The sequence below is a fragment of the Somniosus microcephalus genome, chromosome 11, assembly GCF_052327205.1.
Source record: "Somniosus microcephalus isolate GS21.2 chromosome 11, FLI_Smic_1.0, whole genome shotgun sequence".
In the NCBI taxonomy this organism is placed as follows: Eukaryota; Metazoa; Chordata; class Chondrichthyes; order Squaliformes; family Somniosidae; genus Somniosus; species Somniosus microcephalus.
This window is the reverse complement of record NC_140997.1, coordinates 128754663-128775973: the sequence shown is the minus strand read 5'-3', so window position 1 is coordinate 128775973 and position 21311 is coordinate 128754663. Positions and strand designations below refer to the sequence as shown.

At 57.6% G+C, this 21311-nt stretch overlaps 1 protein-coding gene across 5 annotated transcripts in view; it reads right to left on the bottom strand.

Moving 5' to 3' along the window:
* parp3 (poly (ADP-ribose) polymerase family, member 3) overlaps nt 1-21311 on the bottom strand; it is a 79180-nt gene that overhangs the window by 48765 nt on the left and 9104 nt on the right. For 4 of the 5 annotated variants that reach the window (XM_086001252.1, XM_086001253.1, XM_086001249.1 and 1 more), the window contains 2 exons: nt 14513-14694; nt 10239-10364 (listed from right to left, as the gene is read on the bottom strand). In XM_086001252.1, the coding sequence (XP_085857378.1) occupies nt 10239-10364; nt 14513-14692 (306 nt within the window). In that variant the 5' untranslated portion in view covers nt 14693-14694. Of the gene's footprint in view, nt 1-10238; nt 10365-14512; nt 14695-16329; nt 16409-21311 lie in introns of those variants that run through there. The other variant, XM_086001251.1, reaches the window with a different exon arrangement.

Here is a 21311-nt window from a genome sequence, read left to right as displayed (position 1 = left end):
GGAAGAGAGAGCGAGCGAGGGGGAGGGAGAGAGCGAGCGAGGGGGAGGGAGAGCGAGGGGGAGGGAGAGAGCGAGGGGGGAGGGGAGAGCGGGGAGAGCGAGGCGAGGGGAGGGAGAGCGAGCGAGGGGGAGGGGAGCGGGCGAGGGGGGGAGGGAGAGCGGGCGAGGGGGGAGGGAGAGCGGGCGAGGGGGAGGGAGAGCGGGCGAGGGGGGAGGGAGAGCGGGCGAGGGGGGAGGGAGAGCGGGCGAGGGGGAGGGAGAGCGGGCGAGGGGGAGGGGAGAGCGGGCGAGGGGGAGGGAGAGCGGGCGAGGGGGAGGGAGAGCGGGCGAGGGGGAGGGAGAGCGGGCGAGGGGGAGGGGGGGAGAGCGGGCGAGGGGGGGGAGAGCGGGCGAGGGGGGGGTGAGAGCGGGCGAGGGGGGGGGAGAGCGGGCGAGGGGGGGAGAGCGGGCGAGGGGGGGGGAGGGCGGGCGAGGGGGGGGAGAGCGGGCGAGGGGGGGGAGAGCGGGCGAGGGGGGGGAGAGCGGGCGAGGGGGGGAGAGCGGGCGAGGGGGGAGAGCGGGCGAGGGGGGGGGGAGAGCGGGCGAGGGGGGAGAGCGGCGAGGGGAGAGCGGGCCGAGGGGGGGAGAGCGGGCGAGGGGGGGAGAGCGGGCGAGGGGGGGGAGAGCGGGCGAGGGGGGGAGAGCGGGCGAGGGGGCGGGAGAGCGGGCGAGGGGGGGAGAGCGGGCGAGGGGGGGAGAGCGGGCGAGGGGGGGAGAGCGGGCGAGGGGGGGAGAGCGGGCGAGGGGGGAGAGCGGGCGAGGGGGGGGAGAGCGGGCGAGGGGGGGGAGAGCGGGCGAGGGGGGAGAGCGGGCGAGGGGGGGAAGCGGGCGAGGGGGGGAGAGCGGGCGAGGGGGGGGAGAGCGGGCGAGGGGGGGGAGCGCGAGGGGGGGAGCGGGCGAGGGGGGGAGAGCGGGGGAGGGGGGGAGAGCGGGCGAGGGGGGAGAGCGGGCGAGGGGGGGAGAGCGGGCGAGGGGGAGGGAGAGCGGGCGAGGGGGAGGGAGAGCGGGCGAGGGGGAGGGAGAGCGGGCGAGGGAGGGGGAGCGGGCGAGGGGAGGAGAGGCGGGCGAGGGGGAGGGAGAGCGGGCGAGGGGAGGGAGAGCGGGCGAGGGGGAGGGAGAGCGGGCGAGGGGGAGGGAGAGCGGGCGAGGGGGAGGGAGAGCGGGCGAGGGGGAGGGAGAGCGGGCGAGGGGGAGGAGAGCGGGCGAGGGGGAGGGAGAGCGGGCGAGGGGGGGGAGAGCGGGCGAGGGGGGAGAGCGGGCGAGGGGGGGGAGAGCGGGCGAGGGGGAGAGCGGGCGAGGGGGGGGAGAGCGGAGAGGGGGGAGGGGGGGAGAGCGGGCGAGGGGGGGAGAGCGGGCGAGGGGGGGGAGAGCGGGCGAGGGGGGGAGAGCGGGCGAGGGGGGGAGAGCGGGGGGAGAGCGGGCGAGGGGGGGGGAGAGCGGGCGAGGGGGGGGAGAGCGGGCGAGGGGGGGGGAGAGCGGGCGAGGGGGGGGGAGAGCGGGCGAGGGGGGGGAGAGCGGGCGAGGGGGGGGAGAGCGGGCGAGGGGGGGGGAGAGCGGGCGAGGAGGGGGAGAGCGGGCGAGGTGGGGGGAGAGCGGGCGAGGTGGGGGGAGAGCGGGCGAGGGGGGGAGGAGCGGGGAAGAGCGGGCGAGGGGGGGGAGAGCGGGCGAGGGGGGGGAGAGCGGGCGAGGGGGGGGGAGAGCGGGCGAGGGGGGGGAGAGCGGGCGAGGGGGGGGAGAGCGGGCGAGGGGGGGGGAGAGCGGGCGAGGGGGGGGGGAGAGCGGGCGAGGGGGGGAGAGCGGGCGAGGGGGGGGAGAGCGGGCGAGGGGGGGGGGGAGAGCGGGCGAGGGGGGGGGGAGAGCGGGCGAGGGGGGGGGAGAGCGGGCGAGGGGGAGGGAGAGCGGGCGAGGGGGAGGGAGAGCGGGCGAGGGGGAGGGAGAGCGGGGCGAGGGGGAGGGAGAGCGGGCGAGGGGGAGGGAGAGCGGGCGAGGGGGAGGGAGAGCGGGCGAGGGGGAGGGAGAGCGGGCGAGGGGGGAGGGAGAGCGGGCGAGGGGGAGGGAGAGCGGGCGAGGGGGAGGGAGAGAGCGGGGCGAGGGGAGCGAGAGCGGGCGAGGGGGAGCGAGAGAGCGGGCGAGGGGGAGGGAGAGAGCGCGAGGGGGAGGGAGAGAGCGCGAGGGGGGAGGGAGAGAGCGCGAGGGGGAGGGAGAGAGCGCGAGGGGGAGGGAGAGAGCGCGAGGGGGAGGGAGAGAGCGCGAGGGGGAGGGGAGAGAGCGCGAGGGGGAGGGAGAGAGCGCGAGGGGGAGGGAGAGAGCGCGAGGGGGAGGGAGAGAGCGCGAGGGGGGAGGGAGAGAGCGCGAGGGGGAGGGAGAGAGCGCGACGGGGAGGGAGAGAGCGCGAGGGGGAGGGAGAGAGCGCGAGGGGGAGGGAGAGAGCGCGAGGGGGAGGGAGAGAGCGCGAGAGGGAGGGAGAGAGCGCGAGAGGGAGGGAGAGAGCGCGAGAGGGAGGGAAGAGAGCGCGAGAGGGAGGGAGAGAGCGAGAGGGAGGGGAAAAACGGGAGGGGGGAGCGGAGGGAGGGAGCAAGAGGGAGGGTGGGGAGGGACAGGAGGGGGAGGGACGGGAGAGGGAGGGAAGGAGGGAGGGGGAGGGAAGGAGGGAGGGAAGAGGAAAAAGGGAGGAAGGGAACAAGAGGGAAGGAGAGGGAGGGAGCAAGACAGAGGAAGGGAAGGGGGGAGGGGAAGGGGGGGAAGGGAAGGGAAGGGGGGGAGGGAGCGTGGGGGTAGGGAGCGGGGGGGGGGGGAGGGAGCGGGGGGGGGAGGGAGCAGGGGGGGAGGGAGCAGGTGGGGGGAGGGAGCGGGGGGGAGGGAGCGGAGGGAAGGGGGGGGGAGGGGAAGGGGGGGAGGGAAGGGGGGGAGGGAAGGGGGGGAGGGAAGGGGGGGGAGGGAAGGGGGGGGAGGGAAGGGAAGGGGGGGGGAGGGAAGGGAAGGGGGGGGGGAGGGAAGGGGGGGGAGGGAAGGGGGGGAGGGAAGGAAGGGGGGGGGGAGGGAAGGGGGGGGGAGGGAAGGGGGGGAGGGAAGGGGGGAGGGAAGGGGGGGGAGGGAAGGGGGGGGAGGAGCGGGGGGGGGAGTGAGCGGGGGGGGGGAGGGAGCGGGGGGGGGGAGGGAAGGGGGGGAGGGAAGGGGGGGAGGGAAGGAAGGGGGGGAGGGAAGGGGGGGAGGGAAGGGGGGGGAGGGAAGGGGGGGGAGGGAAGGGGGGGGAGGGAAGGGGGGGGGAGGGAAGGGGGGGGAGGGAAGGGGGGGGAGGGAAGGGGGGGGGAGGGAAGGGGGGGGGGAGGGAAGGGGGGGAGGGAAGGGGGGGAGGGAAGGGGGGGGAGGGAAGGGGGGGAGGGAAGGGGGGGAGGGAAGGGGGGGAGGGAAGGGGGGGAGGGAAGGAAGGGGGGGGAGGGAAGGGGGGGGGAGGGAAGGGGGGGAGGGAGGGAGGGAGGGGGGAGGGAGGGGGGGAGGGAGGGAGGGAGGGAGGGAGGGAGGGAAGGGGGGGGGAGGGAAGGGGGGGGGAGGGAAGGGGGGGGAGGGAAGGGGGGGGAGGGAAGGGGGGGGAGGGGAAGGGGGGGAGGGGGAGCGGGAAGGGGGGAGGGAAGGAAGGGGGGGAGGGGAGCGGGGAAGGGGGGAGGGAAGGAAGGGGGGGAGGGAAGGGGGGGGAGGGGGGAGGGGAAGGGGGGAGGGAAGGGGGGGGGGGGGAGGGAAGGGGAAGGGGGGGGAGGGAAGGAAGGGGAAGGGAGAGGGAGGGGGAAAGGGGGGGAGGGGGAAGGAAGAGGGAGGGAACGAGTGAGAGGGAGGGAGGGAGGGAGGGGAGCAAGAGGGAGGGAGGGAGAGAAAACGAGAAACATTAAGTGTACACCCGGCAACTCTAAGCTGGAACAAGCCTGCCTTGAGCTTTCAAGACAATCTTCATCCGCTATGTCTTTCCAGCTTTTCCTACTTCTATTTCAGATTTCTAGCATCTGCAGTTATTCCCTTTTATGTTACTGCTTAAATGAAAATGGTAAATGAAAATGGTTGGATGGGAATCAGCGGAAGGAGCTCACTTTGCAGAGGCACAGTTTGGGATGCAGGTGATCTGGGGAAATTGTTCAGGAAAAACTAGAAACCAAGGCATCGTGAACAGCCTGGTGTCCACAGTGAGCGGGAGGATAAAGAATGTGTGAGACCTTCTTAGGCAGTCCCTCAGAACCGAGGATGACTTGCTTCCACATTAAAAATGAGTTCGCAGGTGACTGATGAGTCCAATGCGGGACCTACAGTCTCTGTCACAGGTGGGGCAGACGGTGGTTGAAGGGGCGGGTGGGTCGGGTGCTTGGGTTGACGTGCGCTGCCTGCGCTTGGCTTCTGCTTGCTCCCGGCGAAGAGACTCGAGGTGTTCGGCGCCTTCCCGGATGCTTCTCCTCCACTTTGTGCGGTCTTGGGCCAGGGATTCCCAGGTGTCGGTGGGGATGTTACACTTTTTCAAGGAGGCTTTGAGGGTGTCCTTGAAGTGTTTCCTCTGCCCACCTGGGGCTCTCTTGCCGTGTCGGAGTTCCGAGTAGAGCGCTTGTTTTGGGATTCTCGTATCGGGCATGCGGACAATGTGACCCGTCCATCGGAGCTGATTGAGCGTGGTCAAGGCTTCGATGCTGGGGATGTTGGCTTGAGCAAGAACTCTGATATTGGTGCGCCTATCCTGCCAATGGATTTGTAGGATCTTGCGGAGGCAGCGTTGGTGGTACCTCGCCAGTGCTTTGAGGTGCCTGCTGTACATGATCCATGTCTCCGAGGCCTACAGCAGGGCGGGTATCACTGCTGCTCTGTAGACCATGAGCTTAGTGCCGGGTTTGAGGTCCTGGTCTTCAAACACGCTTTTCCTCAGGCGACCGAAGGCTGCACTGGCAGACTGAAGGCGGTGTTGGACTTCGTCATCGACGTCTGCCCTTGGTGACAGTAGGCTCCCTAGGTATGGAAAGTGGTCCACGTTGTCCAAGGCCTTGTCATGGATTTTAGTAATCGGGAGCAGTACTGTGTGGCGGGGGCAGGTTGGTAGAGGACCTTTGTCTTACGGATGTTTAGTGTAAGGCCCATGCTCTCATACGCTTCGGTGAAGGTGTTGACGATGGTTTGGAGTTCGACTTCCGAGTGTGCGCAGACGCAAGCGTCGTCTGCATACTGTAATTCGACGACAGAGGATGGGACGACCTTGGATCTGGACTGGAGGCGACGGAGGTTGAACAGTTTCCCGTTTGTTCTGTAAATTAGCTCCACTCCAGTGGGGAGCTTACTGAGGGTGAGATGGAGCATTGCAGCAAGGAAGATTGAGAAGAGCGTTGGTGCGATGACACAGCCTTGCTTGACCCTGGTTCGTACGTGAATTGGGTCTGTGGTGGAACCGTTGGTCAGGATCACGGCTTGCATGTCGTGGTGAAGCAGGCGGAGGATGGTGACAAACTTTTGAGGGCAGCTGAATTTGAGGAGGACACTCCATAATCCCTCACGGTTGACAGTGTCGAAGGTCTTTGTGAGATCAAAGAAGGCCATGTACAGCGGTTGGTGCTGTTCCCTGCATTTCTCTTGTAATTGACGTGCGGTGGAGACCATGTCCATTGTGCCCCTTAGTGGGCGAAATCTGCATTGCGACTCTGGGAGGAGCTCTTTGGCCACTGGAGAAGGCGATTGAGGAGGATTCTTGCGATGACTTTCCCTGTGGCAGACAGCAGGGAAACTCCTCTGTAATCGGACTTGTCACCTTTCTTGAAGATGGTCACAATTACGGCATCTCTGAGATCCCCTGGCATGCTCTCCTCCTTCCAGATAAAAGAAATGAGTTCATGAATTCGCGCCAGTCTGCCGGACAGACCACCGCCTAATCCGCTCTGTCATCTCCATCAATGTAGCCCCAAAACAGCGGCGGCAACAGAAACAATGCCGCAGGAAAATTAACGCTGGAGCACTCAAAGACCCCGCTAAGAAAACCCTATTCAGCCTGCGCCTCACAAACAACCTGATGACTCCCAGTCTTCTTCTTATCGTGTCCACGGACAGTCTATACATAGCCCAGCCAGAACTGGACACAGAGTGTCCACAGCGCCTGGTCTGCACTCAAGGCCTCCATAATCCATAATGAAGAGACACTCGGTCACTCGACCAGGAAGCACCAAGACTGGTTCGACGAGAACGACCAGGAGATCCAGGAGCTACTAAGCCGCAAGCGCAAGGCATTCCTGATCTGGAAACAGCAACAGAACTCGAGAGCAAGAAAGCAACTCTACAGAAGCCTGAAGGCTGAGGTCCAACAAAAAACTCGCAACCTAAAGATCAAATGGTGGGTGGAGAAAGCGCAGGAGATCCAGCAGCTAGTCGACAACCACGACATGCGTGGATTCTTTAGCGCAGTCAAGACCACCTACGGCCCAAGCACCCAAGGCCCTACCCCACTGCAGGCCAAGAACGAAGAGGTACTCATCAAGGACAGAGAGGCAGTCAGTGTCCGCTGGAAGGAGCACTTCGAAGATCTCCTTAACCACGACTCTGTCTTCGACACAAGTGTCCTCAACTCCATCCCACAGCATGCTACCCACCACCATCTCAGCACAACCCCAGCCCGGCATGAGGTTGAAAAGGCCATCCAACAACTAAAGAACAACAAGGCCTCAGGAGCAGATGGGATCCCTGCCGAGGCACTAAAGCATGGCGGAGAAGCACTACTGGTGCAAATTCACGAACTAATTTCTCTTATCTGGAAGGAGGAGAGCATGCCAGGGGGTCTCAGAGACGCCGTAATTGTGACCATCTTCAAGAAAGGTGACAAGTCCGATTGCGGTAATTACAGAGGATGGAATAACGCAACAGTATCAGACTTCATTCAGATCCGTGGCCCATAACTACCACTCCTAAAGAACGTCTGTAGTTTTTTGATGCTTATGAAGATAAAGGTCGAGGGTTCTGGAAATGGAGCACGTTTACATATTAGGTCCTCAGAGCCAGCACCAAGTACTTGCTGAGTGCACTCAGACCCCGGCAGAGCTTTCAACGGGATTGGGCCACTTGGGCCTATCAAGATCATTGCTTTCCAATCTCAGGTCCCTGGACCATAGGGTTCACAAGGGAATCCCAGGGGCCCTGGAGTTATTGCTTTTCTGCATTTCTCTGTATTTGCTGAATTTCCAACCTGTTGCAGTCCCGCCTGAGTCAGAAGGTGTAAGGTTCGAACCCCACTCCAGACAGTCCCAGCAAGTTCCGGCTCAGAATTCTGAATTAACAACTAGCGGGATACTCACGTCCGGTGGGTGTAGGTGCCCATAAAACCCTCCCACTGTCTAGGACTAACCCCCATATCGGCCGATATAAAGATGGTTACGGCCATGGAAGGAGCGTTGACATTGTGGCCTGTCAAGACCGTTAATCAGCCTGTGAATCCTCCCACTACTTCACACTGTTCTCCAAGGGAAGAGTGCAAAGATACAAAAACAACAACACCCAACATGTTATTTCTGTGGCTATTTACTCATTAAAAAAAAAAATTCCGATAAAAATAAACTTGAAATTCTGTTTTCAAAGAAGCATGTTTTTGTTAATGGGGGTGACTGGGAAAGTGTCAGACATTAGACTCGTGGGCCCTTTTGGTTTTGCGCGGAGGGGTTTCCTGTACAGGCTGCTCCTGCACACTCTCCACTTTGCCATCTTCGTCTGCCGTCCAGACACGCCTTGGAGGTCCCAAATGGAGGGCTCTCTATGCGGGAGTCCTCCCTTTTTCTATTGGGGACTTGGCCTGGAGGGTGTTGCATGGAGCAGTCCCGTGCAACAAGGTTTTAAACAGGTTCATGGACTCCCCTGCCTTTTCTGCGGCCTAGAGGAGTCCGTTTCCATATATACACTGAATGTGAGGGGTTGCAGCCCCTCTTTCACTATTTGAAGGGGCTGCTCCTCAATTATTGGCTGCACTTCAGTCCCACGCTCCTGATCTTTGGTCACCCGGTGCAGAAGGGAGCGGGCAGATCGTTGAACATCCTCGTGGGACTGCTCCTGGGCCTGGCCAAAATAGCCATTAACAGGTCCAGGCAGCGGGCGGTCGAGGGGGTCATTGGGCTCGACTGCCTGCCTCTCTTTCGCGGCTATGTTCGTGCCCGGGTGTCCCTGGAAATGGAGCACGCGGTGTCCGCCGGCATGCTCGAGGCCATCCGCGACCGGTGGGCACCACAGGGACTGGAGTGCTTTATCACCCCCGGCCAATCAAATTCTAATTTAATTTGTTAAGTTTTATTTAATGTTTTATTAAGTTACAGTCGATTTGTTCAATCACCCCCACCAGAAAGAGTAGACTCATGGACCTCCATTTTAACTCTGAGGGGCGGGAAAGGGTCAGGCGAAGGTTAAAGTATCAGGATCGGGCAACCCGATCCCATTCCCGCCACTTTAAATTTTAACATACAAAAATCAGGCCATTGACGATGCTCCCGTGAAAACCAATTAACAGTCCAAAGACACGGCCTGATGACATCACCTGCACCACGACTTAAATTTGACCGGAAAGGGGGGGCCGGGCCAAGCTACTGACGGCCCGGCATCTGATCCGAGGCCTGAGCAGCCCTCTCAGCACACCCTGTGGGGAAGGAATGCTCCCCGCAGGCCTCAAAAAGCAGCCTTCAGCCACCCCCCTCCTCCTCCCCTGATCACTGACCAGAGCCCCTCCCCAATCACTGACCAGAGCCCCTCCCCCAATCACTGACCAGAGCCCCTCCCCCAATCACTGACCAGAGCCCCTCCCGCAATCACTGACCAGAGCCCCTCCCCCAATCACTGACCAGAGCCCCCTCCCCCAATCACTGACCAGAGCCCCTCCCGCAATCACTGACCAGAGCCCCTCCCCCAATCACTGACCAGAGCCCCTCCCCCAATCACTGACCAGAGCCCCTCCCGCAATCACTGACCAGAGCCCCTCCCCCATCACTGACCAGAGCCCCTCCCCCCATCACTGACCAGAGCCCCTCCCCAATCACTGACCAGAGCCCCTCCCCATCACTGACCAGAGCCCCTCCCCAATCACTGACCAGAGCCCCTCCCCCAATCACTGACCAGAGCCCCTCCCGCAATCACTGACCAGAGCCCCTCCCCCCAATCACTGACCAGAGCCCCTCCCCAATCACTGACCAGAGCCCCTCCCCCAATCACTGACCAGAGCCCCCTCCCCCATCACTGACCAGAGCCCCTCCCCCCAATCACTGACCAGAGCCCCACCCAAACACTGACCAGAGCCCCTCCCCATCACTGACCAGAGCCCCTCCCCATCACTGACCAGAGCCCCTCCCCCAATCACTGACCAGAGCCCCTCCCGCAATCACTGACCAGAGCCCCTCCCGCAATCACTGACCAGAGCCCCACCCAAACACTGACCAGAGCCCCTCCCCCAATCACTGACCAGAGCCCCTCCCCATCACTGACCAGAGCCCCTCCCCATCACTGACCAGAGCCCCTCCCCCAATCACTGACCAGAGCCCCTCCCCCAATCACTGACCAGAGCCCCTCCCCCAATCACTGACCAGAGCCCCTCCCCCAATCACTGACCAGAGCCCCTCCCCCAATCACTGACCAGAGCCCCTCCCCAATCACTGACCAGAGCCCCTCCCCAATCACTGACCAGAGCCCCTCCCCCAATCACTGACCAGAGCCCCTCCCCAATCACTGACCAGAGCCCCTCCCCCAATCACTGACCAGAGCCCCTCCCCATCACTGACCAGAGCCCCTCCCCCATCACTGACCAGAGCCCCTCCCCCAATCACTGACCAGAGCCCCTCCCCCAATCACTGACCAGAGCCCCTCCCCCAATCACTGACCAGAGCCCCTCCCCAATCACTGACCAGAGCCCCTCCCCCATCACTGACCAGAGCCCCTCCCCCCCATCACTGACCAGAGCCCCTCCCCCGAACACTGACCGGAGCCCCTCCCCCATCACTGACCAGTGCCCCTCCCCCATCACTGACCAGAGCCTCTCCCCACCCCCCAGTCCCAATCTCGGCCCAGGTTATCCCACTCGCCCCACCCCGGGATAGATGCCGGGATAGATGAAAGTGTCAGACATTAGCCACCCGCTAATGTCCCAGCATCCAGTTCAGGAGGGAAAGGGTTAAGTCGCAGGTGCGAGGGGAATAGGTAGAAAGGTTGCAGTTGGCTCTGATACTTACCACCCGGCCCCAGCGGTTCCAGCAGTAGAACGAGCCACTCACTTCGATCAGCTGGATGATGTAGAACTTATTGTTGTTGTTCCCGATGTTGGTTTGGTTCAACATGCAGTCATAGTTCTCATGAATCTGCAACGAAGTAAGCGGTCATGGATCAGACCAATGGAACGCCCTACAGTCCCGGGGGGGGGGGGGGGGGGGGGGGGTTTGCTCACCCTCACCAGTTCTACACAATTGTGTCAGGCCTATACCCAGTGTCCAATCATCTGACCCGGTGCAGTAATAAACTCCATGTTAATAAACTTGCAGAATGGGCGTGTAATTGACAAATGAATTTTAATATAGGTAAGTGTTATATTTTGATAGGAAGAATAAAGAGGCCTCATACTGCTTGGATAATAAGAGTCTGAATGGGGTAGAAGAGCAAAGGGATCCGGGGTACAGATACACAAATCACTAAAAGTAGCGACGCAGGTTAATAAGGCCATAAAAAGCAAACCAAGCACAGGACAGAACTGAAAAGTAGTGAAGTTATGTTAAACTTGTAATGAACCTTGGTTGGACCACACTTGGAGTACTGCATCCATATTACAAAAAGGATATAGAGGCATTGGAGAAGGTGCAAAAATATTTTCAAGGACGATACCAGAACTGAAAAGATACACCTATCAGAAAAGATTGGACAGGCTGGGGCTCTTGAGAAGGCTTGAGGTGTGACCTGATAACAATGTTCCCATTAAGCTGCACGGCGGTCTGGAGGTCCTGCGCAGGCCGCTTGCCGGCTTTCCAATGGAAAAAACTGTGCATGCACAGAGATTTGAATGGGCCGCGCAGCAAAAACAAATGACAGGGAACATTGCTTGATAGTGGTCTTTAAGATAATGAAAGGATTTGGTAGGGTAGGTATAGAGAAGATGTTTCCAATTGTGGGGGAGTCCAAAGATGGGGGCCATAAATATAAGATAGTCAGTAAAAAAAACCACTATGGAATTCAGGAAGAACTACTTTACCCAGAGAGTGGTGAGAGTGTGGAACTCGCTACCACAAGGAGTGCTCGAGACGAATTGTAGAGATGCATTTAAAGGGCAGCTCGATAAGCACATGAGGGAGAAAGGAATAGGGGGTTATGCAGTTGGGTGAGATGAAGTAGGATGGGAGGAGGCTCATGTGGAGCAGAAACACTGGCACAGACCAGTTGGACCGAATGGCCCGTTTCTGTGCTGTAGATTCTATGGAATCTGGTCGTGCATCAGACAGTGGGCTATCCAGAAGTCTGTACACTGTAAACCAGTCCACTTTTTGAGATGTCCTTATTTTGCCAACATTTCTTGTTTCAGATTTCTTGTGGTTGTGGCCAGCCTTCTTATTGTCTGTTTACCCCACCCCCTATTTTCTTGTCTTCTTGTGGGGACCTCTCCCATGTCTCGTCACCCTCCAATATCTACACGTTCTTTTCCCCTTTTATGTCTCTCCATCGCGTCACCGTTTATATCATTTATTGGAACAATAGAAACAGGGGTCGTCCATTCAGCACCTCGAGCCTGCTGCGCTATTCAGTTCGATCATGGCTGATAAGCATCTGAACTCGGTTTACCCGCCTTAGCTCCATATCCCTCAACACCCTTACACAACAAAAATCTATCGATCTCAGTCTTGAAAGCCCCAACTGACCCCCAGCATTCGCAGCCTTTTGGGGAGAGTTTTCCAGATTTTCACTGCCCTTTGTGTGAAGAAATGCTTCCTGATTTACCCCCTGAATGGCCAGGCTCTAATGTTATGTTATGAAGGCAAATGGTATGTTGGCCTTCGTAGCGAGAGGGTTTCAGTACAGTACAGGAACAAGGATGTCTTGCTGCAGTTGTACAGGGCTTGTGTGCAGTTTTGGTCGCCTTGTCTGAGGAAGGATGTTCTTGCCATGGAAGGAGTTCAGCGAAGATTCACCAGGCTGATACCTGGGATGGCAGGAATGACGTATGAGGAGAGATTGGGTCGATTGGGCTTGTACTCGCTGGAGTTTAGAAGAATGAGGGGGGATCTCATTGAAACTTATAAAATTCTGACAGGACTGGACAGACTAGATGCAGAAAGGATGTTCCCGATGGTTGGGGAGTCCAGAACCAGGGGTCACAGTCTAAGGATAAGGGGTAAGCCATTTAGGACAGGAATGAGGAGGAATTTCTTCACCCAGAGAGTGGTGAACCTGTGGAATTCACTACCACAGAAGGCAGTAGAGGCCATTTCATTAAATATATTCAAGAAGGAGTTGGATATATTTCTCAAGGCTAAAGGGATCAAGGGGTATGGGGAGAAAGCAGGGACAGGGCACTGAATTTGGATGATCAGTCATGATCGCATTGAATGGCGGAGCAGGCTCGAGGGGCCGAATGGCCGACTCCTGCTCCTATCTTCTATGTTTCTATGTTTATGTCCTCTTGTTCTTGATTCCCCCATCAAAGGAAATAATTTCTCTCCATCTACCCTATCAAATCCTTTAACATGTTAAACACCTCGATCAGATCATCCCTCAATTAAACAATTTGCGATCATTCAACTCATTCGCTGATTCTCTCTCCCTTTATTTTTCCAACCATGGAGAGGGGGAAGAGAAGACTTACTAGAATGGTACCAGGGATGAGAGACTTCAGTTATGTGGCGAAATTGGAGAAGCTGGGGCTATTCGCCTTAGAGCAGAGAAGGTTAAGGGGAAATTTAATAGAGGTATTCAAATATGTGAAGGGTTTTGATAGAGTAGATAGGGAGAAACTGTATCCACTGGCAGGAGGGTCAGTAACCAGAGGATACAGGTTGATGATAATTGGCAAAAGAACCAGAGGGGAGATGAGGAGAGTTTTTTTTTTTTTTTATACAGTGAATTATGATGATCTGGAATGCACTGCCTGAAAGAGTGGCTGGAGCAGATTCAACAGTAACTTTCAACAGGGAATTGGATAAATACTTGAGAGAGAAAAACAGGGGAGTGGGATTATAGAATCACAGAATGGTTACAGCACGGAAGGAGGCCATTCGGCCGGTCGAGCCCATGCCGGCTCTCTGCAAGAGCACTTCAGCTAGTCCCATTCCCCCGCCCTTTCCCCGTAGCCCTGCAAATTTGTTTCCCCTCAGGTACTTATCCAATTCCCTTTTGAAAGCCACGATTGAATCTGCCGCCACCGCCCTTTCAGGCAGTGCATTCCAGATCCTAACCACTTGCTGAGCAAAAAAGTTTTTCATGTCGCCTTTGGTTCTTCTGCCAATCACCTTAAATCTGTGTCCTCTGGCTCTCGACCCTTCCGCCAATGGGAACAGTTTTCTCTCGATCTACTCTGTCCAGACCCCTCATGATTTTGAGCACCTCTATCAAATCTCCACGCAACCTTCTCTGCTCTAAGGAGAACAACCCCAGCTTCTCCAGTCTATCCACGTAACTGAAGTCCCCCCTGGAACCATTCTTGTAAATCTTTTCTGCACCCTCTCTAAGGCCTTCACATCCTTCCTAAAGTGCGGTGCTCAGAATTGGACACAATACATGGCAGCTGTGTCTCATTCTGCCAGTACATTTCACACCTAATCTAAGCCGTCTTTTGTCTCTTTACTAGTCCTATCACCATCTTGTCTCGTTTTGAATACCTCTTAATGTCTATTCACTTCTTTTGTTCCCTTCCCAGCCCTCCTTTCGATCTATTTCATTTCCTTTTCAGTTTTGAAAAAGGGTTTCGACCCGAAACGTCGACTCTAATTTCACTCCACGGATGTTGCCTGGCCTGCTGAGTTTTTCCAGCATTTTGTTATTTCAGTGTTTTATACAGGTTCATCATAACTTCCTTGCTTTTGTACTCTATACCTCCATTTATGAAGCCCAGGATCCCATAAGCTTTTTTAACTGCTTTCTCAACCTGTCCTGCCACCTTCAACAATTTGTGCACATATACCCCCAGGTCTCTCTGTTCCTGCATCCCCTTTAGTTTATATTTCCTCTCCTTGTTCTTCCTACCAAAATGTATCACTTCGCACTTTTCTGCGTTAAATTTCGTCTGCTAACGCTGTGGAACCGCGCTCCAGAATGGCACCTGCAGTAAAGGAGAATGGCAGCGGAGATGGGGAGGAAGGCTTATGGGGAAATGTTGTACTGTCTTCACACCGGGAGTTACTGCTGCTTTGCTTTGTTACAGAAGTGCCCTGTGGGCCTCAAAGTGTTATGATGTTTTGAACAGTGTAAAGGACAGCAAGTGCCAGAACCGGTTATCACAAGAATGTCTACATCACTGGACCACACCTACCTGAGCCAATGCATTGGAACTCAGCTGGCACTGCTCGTCAATCTTGGCCGTGACCTTCTCTTTGGGGGCAGCTTTCAAGGCTTCAACGGTTGACTTGACATTGTCTTCCTCTGGTTCAACTTTGACCTTCTTTTGCCGGGCAGCTGATTTGGCGGCAGCCGACTTCCTCTTTGGTGGCATCGCTGAAACAGAGAGAGAGATTACTGCACCAGAGAGAGAGAGAGAGAGAGAGAGAGAGAGATTACGGCACCAGAGAGAGAAAGAGGGTGAGAGAGAGAGAGAGAGAGATTACTGCACCAGAGAGAGAGAGAGAGATTACGGCACCAGAGAGAGAGAGAGAGAGAGATTACGGCACTAGAGAGAGAAAGAGGGTGGGAGAGAGAGAGAGATTACTGCACCAGAGAGAGAGATTACGGCACCAGAGAGAGAAAGAGGGTGGGAGAGAGAGAGAGATTACTGCACCAGAGAGAGAGAGAGAGAGAGAGATTACGGCACCAGAGAGAGAGAGGGTGGGAGAGAGAGAGAGATTACTGCACCAGAGAGAGAGAGAGAGAGGACTGTTTAAAAGTAAGACTGTTTAAAATTAATATTGAACGTACCAAATGAAGTAGAAAGACTGTTTAAAATTAATATTGTTTAAAAGTAATATTGTATGTACCCAACAAATGTCAAATCGATTGACACCTACAGAATGTTGGAAAACTGTACCTTTTTGCTATGTAAGCTTTGGCAATATGGTTCTCTGTAAACTTTCATGCCAATAAAGCATTTGAATTGAATTGAATTGAATTGAGAGAGAGAGAGAGCCCGACCCTGTTCAACATATACATAAATGAATTAGCAGACATGCTGGAGCAAAGTGAGTCACCAGGTCTCCGTCTCCTTGATGGAGAAGTGAAATCCCTGTTCTATGCGGACGACCTGGTTCTGCTGTCTCCCACAGAACAGGGATTACAGCAACAACTAGACCTACTCGACAAATACTGCCAAAATTGGGCTCTAACAGTAAATCTAAAGAAAACCAACATCATGATTTTTCAAAAAAGGCCCAGATGTCAGGAAAACAAATACCAGTTTACCCTCAGTGATACCACTATAGGACACACTATGAGCTACACCTACCTTGGTCTAACTATTACAGCATCAGGGAGCTTCAGCATAGCAGTGAATGCACTAAAAGAAAAAGCCCGAAGAGCCCTATATGCAATAAAAAGAAAATTCGACAACATCCAAATCCCAATCAAAATCTGGCTCAAAATATTTGACAGCATAATCCTGCCCATTGCACTGTACGGTAGTGAAGTATGGGGCCCGCTAAATCACCAAAGCTACACTAAATGGGAAAAACACACAATAGAAGCCCTACATGCAGAATTCTGCCGAAGCATCCTTCGCACCCAAAGAAAAACGCCAACAAATGCATGCAGAGCCGAACTAGGCAGATACCCACTGATAATAAACATCCAAAAACGAGCACTAAACTTCCTAAATCACCTCAAATCTAGCTCCCCAGACACCCTTCATTTCAAAGCCTTTCAGACCCAAGAGCTAAACCCAGAAAAGAGTCCCCTGAGTCAGCTGCTACTGAAACTAAGTACTCAGCTGGACCCTGACCAGCCCCAGACCAACACAGCCGTCCAAACACCAATCCGAGTGAACCAAATCATTAAAAAATGCAAAGAAACCTACCTGGAACATTGGAACAAAATAACTGAAAGCCAAAGCAGATTAGAATGTTACCGGGCCCTAAAAAGAGAATATAAACTGGCAGACTACCTCACGACCATCAGAGACACAAAACAGAGACAGACCCTCACCAGGTACAGACTAAGCGACCACCAACTGGAAATTGAAAAAGGCAGATACAAGAAATCCTGGCAGCCTAGAGAGAATAGAATATGCGATCAATGTCTGGCCGGCGAGGTTGAAACAGAGATGCATTTCCTCCTAAAATGCGAAAAATTCAACACATCAAGAAACATATTATTCAACAAGCTAAGCCAAACAACCCCAGATTTCAAGGAATTGGATGACCTGTCAAAATTGAGATTAGTCCTAGGAGAAGGAGACAGACCATACCTTGGGGCCAAATATGTAACAACATGTCACAACCTGAGGACTGTTTAAAATTAAGACTGTTTAAAATTAATATTGAACGTACCAAATGAAGTAGAAAGACTGTTTAAAATTAATATTGTTTAAAAGTAATATTGTATGTACCCAACAAATGTCAAATCGATTGACACCTACAGAATGTTGGAAAACTGTACCTTTTTGCTATGTAAGCTTTGGCAATATGGTTCTCTGTAAACTTTCATGCCAATAAAGCATTTGAACTGAACTGAACTGAACTGAGAGAGAGAGAGAGAGAGAGATTACGGCACCAGAGAGTGTTTGGGGTGGGGGGGGGGGGGAGCGGGGGAGAGAGAGAGAGCGGGGGAGAGAGAGAGAGCGAGCGGGGGAGAGAGAGAGAGAGAGCGAGCGGGGGAGAGAGAGAGAGAGAGCGAGCGGGGGAGAGAGAGAGAGAGAGCGAGCGGGGGAGAGAGAGAGAGAGAGCGAGCGGGGGAGAGAGAGAGAGCGAGCGGGGGAGAGAGAGAGAGCGCGAGCGGGGGAGAGAGAGAGAGCGCGAGCGGGGGAGAGAGAGAGAGCGCGAGCGGGGGAGAGAGAGAGAGCGCGAGCGGGGGAGAGAGAGAGAGCGAGCGGGGGAGAGAGAGAGAGCGAGCGGGGGAGAGAGAGAGAGCGAGCGGGGGAGAGAGAGAGAGCGAGCGGGGGAGAGAGAGAGAGCGAGCGGGGGAGAGAGAGAGAGCGAGCGGGGGAGAGAGAGAGAGCGAGCGGGGGAGAGAGAGAGAGCGAGCGGGGGAGAGAGAGAGAGCGAGCGGGGGAGAGAGAGAGAGCGAGCGGGGGAGAGAGAGAGAGCGAGCGGGGGAGAGAGAGAGAGCGAGCGGGGGAGAGAGAGAGAGCGAGCGGGGGAGAGAGAGAGAGCGAGCGGGGGAGAGAGAGAGAGCGAGCGGGGGAGAGAGAGAGAGCGAGCGGGGGAGAGAGAGAGAGCGAGCGGGGGAGAGAGAGAGAGCGAGCGGGGGAGAGAGAGAGAGCGAGCGGGGGAGAGAGAGAGAGCGAGCGGGGGAGAGAGAGAGAGCGAGCGGGGGAGAGAGAGAGAGCGAGCGGGGGAGAGAGAGAGAGCGAGCGGGGGAGAGAGAGAGAGAGCGAGCGGGGGAGAGAGAGAGCGCGAGCGGGGGAGAGAGAGAGCGCGAGCGGGGGAGAGAGAGAGAGCGAGCGGGGGAGAGAGAGAGAGCGAGCGGGGGAGAGAGGGAGAGCGAGCGGGGGAGAGAGGGAGAGCGAGCGGGGGAGAGAGGGAGAGCGAGCGGGGGAGAGAGAGAGAGCGAGCGGGGGAGAGAGAGAGAGCGAGCGGGGGAGAGAGAGAGAGCGAGCGGGGGAGAGAGAGAGAGCGAGCGGGGGAGAGAGAGAGAGCGAGCGGGGGAGAGAGAGAGAGAGCGCGGGGGAGAGAGAGAGAGAGCGCGGGGGAGAGAGAGAGAGAGCGCGGGGGAGAGAGAGCGCGGGGGAGAGAGAGAGAGAGCGCGGGGGAGAGAGAGAGAGAGCGCGGGGGAGAGAGAGAGAGAGCGCGGGGGAGAGAGAGAGAGAGCGCGGGGGAGAGAGAGAGCGCGGGGGAGAGAGAGAGCGCGGGGGAGAGAGAGAGCGCGGGGGGGAGAGAGAGCGCGGGGGAGAGAGAGAGCGCGGGGGAGAGAGAGAGCGCGGGGGAGAGAGAGAGCGCGGGGGAGAGAGAGCACTAAAAGAAAAAGCCCGAAGAGCCCTATATGCAATAAAAAGAAAATTCTACAACATCCAAATCCCAATCAAAATCTGGCTCAAAATATTTGACAGCATAATCCTGCCCATTGCACTGTACGGTAGTGAAGTATGGGGCCCGCTAAATCACCAAAGCTACACTAAATGGGAAAAACATACAATAGAAGCCCTACATGCAGAATTCTGCCGAAGCATCCTTCGCACCCAAAGGAAAACGCCAACAAATGCATGCAGAGCCGAACTAGGCAGATACCCACTGATAATAAACATCCAAAAACGAGCACTAAACTTCCTAAATCACCTCAAATCTAGCTCCCCAGACACCCTTCATTTCAAAGCCTTTCAGACCCAAGAGCTAAACCCAGAAAAGAGTCCCCTGAGTCAGCTGCTACGGAAACTAAGTACTCAGCCGGACCCTGACCAGCCCCAGACCAACACAGCCGCCCAAACACCAATCCGAGTGAACCAAATCATTAAAAAATGCAAAGAAACCTACCTGGAACATTGGAACAAAATAACCGAAAGCCAAAGCAGATTAGAATGTTACCGGGCCCTAAAAAGAGAATATAAACTGGCAGACTACCTCACGACCATCAGAGACACAAAACAGAGACAGACCCTCACCAGGTACAGACTAAGCGACCACCAACTGGAAATTGAAAAAGGCAGATACAAGAAATCCTGGCAGCCTAGAGAGAATAGAATATGCGATCAATGTCTGGCTGGCGAGGTTGAAACAGAAATGCATTTCCTCCTAAAATGCGAAAAATTCAACACATCAAGAAACATATTATTCAACAAGCTAAGCCAAACAACCCCAGATTTCAAGGAATTGGATGATCTGTCAAAATTGAGATTAGTCCTAGGAGAAGGAGACAGACCATACCTTGGGGCCAAATATGTAACAACATGTCACAACCTGAGGACTGTTTAAAATTAAGACTGTTTAAAATTAATATTGAACGTACCAAATGAAGTACAAAGACTGTTTAAAATTAATACTGTTTAAAAGTAATATTGTATGTACCCAACAAATGTCAAATCGATTGACACCTACAGAATGTTGGAAAACTGTACCTTTTTGCTATGTAAGCTTTGGCAATATGGTTCTCTGTAAACTTTCATGCCAATAAAGCATTTTAATTGGAATTGGAATTGGAGAGAGAGCGCGGGGGAGAGAGAGAGAGAGCGCGGGGGAGAGAGAGAGCGAGCGCGGGGGAGAGAGAGAGAGAGCGCGGGGGAGAGAGAGAGAGAGCGCGGGGGAGAGAGAGAGAGAGAGCGCGGGGGAGAGAGAGAGAGAGCGCGGGGGAGAGAGAGAGAGAGCGCGGGGGAGAGAGAGAGAGAGCGCGGGGGAGAGAGAGAGAGAGCGCGGGGGAGAGAGAGAGAGAGCGCGGGGGAGAGGGAGAGAGAGCGCGGGGGAGAGGGAGAGAGAGCGCGGGGGAGAGAGAGAGCGCGGGGGAGAGAGAGAGCGCGCGGGGGAGAGAGAGAGAGCGCGGGGGAGAGAGAGAGAGAGAGAGAGAGAGAGAGCGCGGGGGAGAGAGAGAGAGCGCGGGGGAGAGAGAGAGAGCGCGGGGGAGAGAGAGAGAGCGGGGGAGACAGAGCGGGGGGGGAGACAGAGAGAGCGGGGGGGGAGACAGAGAGAGCGGGGGGGGGAGACAGAGAGAGCGGGGGGGGGGAGACAGAGAGAGCGGGGGGGGGGAGACAGAGAGAGCGGGGGGGGGAGACAGAGAGAGCGGGGGGGGGAGACAGAGAGAGCGGGGGGGGGAGACAGAGAGAGCGGGGGGGGGAGACAGAGAGAGCGGGGGGGGGAGACAGAGAGAGCGGGGGGGGGGGAGACAGAGAGAGCGGGGGGGGGAGACAGAGAGAGCGGGGGGGGGAGACAGAGAGAGCGGGGGGGGAGACAGAGAGAGCGGGGGGGGGGAGACAGAGAGAGCGGGGGGGGAGACAGAGAGAGCGGGGGGGGGGAGACAGAGAGCGGGGGGGGGAGACAGAGAGCGGGGGGGGGGAGACAGAGAGAGCGGGGGGGGGAGACAGAGAGAGCGGGGGGGGGGAGACAGAGAGAGCGGGGGGGGGAGACAGAGAGAGCGGGGGGGGGGAGACAGAGAGAGCGGGGGGGGGAGACAGAGAGAGCGGGGGGGGGAGACAGAGAGAGCGGGGGGGGGAGACAGAGAGAGCGGGGGGGGGGGAGACAGAGAGAGCGGGGGGGGGGAGACAGAGAGAGCGGGGGGGGGGAGACAGAGAGAGCGGGGGGGGGGAGACAGAGAGAGCGGGGGGGGGAGACAGAGAGAGCGGGGGGGGGAGACAGAGAGAGCGGGGGGGGGAGACAGAGAGAGCGGGGGGGGGAGACAGAGAGAGCGGGGGGGGGAGACAGAGAGAGCGGGGGGGGGAGACAGAGAGAGCGGGGGGGGGGAGACAGAGAGAGCGGGGGGGGGAGACAGAGAGAGCGGGGGGGGGAGACAGAGAGAGCGGGGGGGGGGAGACAGAGAGAGCGGGGGGGGGGAGACAGAGAGAGCGGGGGGGGGGGGAGACAGAGAGAGCGGGGGGGGGAGACAGAGAGAGCGGGGGGGGGAGACAGAGAGAGCGGGGGGGGAGACAGAGAGAGCGGGGGGGGAGACAGAGAGAGCGGGGGGGGAGACAGAGAGAGCGGGGGGGGAGACAGAGAGAGCGGGGGGGGGAGACAGAGAGAGCGGGGGGGGAGACAGAGAGAGCGGGGGGGGGAGACAGAGAGAGCGGGGGGGGAGACAGAGAGAGCGGGGGGGGAGACAGAGAGAGCGGGGGGGGAGACAGAGAGAGCGGGGGGGGGAGACAGAGAGAGCGGGGGGGGAGACAGAGAGAGCGGGGGGGGGGGAGACAGAGAGAGCGGGGGGGGGGAGACAGAGAGAGCGGGGGGGGGAGACAGAGAGAGCGATGGGGGGAGACAGAGAGAGCGGGGGGGGGGAGACAGAGAGAGCGGGGGGGGAGACAGAGAGAGAGCGGGGGGGGGGAGACAGAGTCG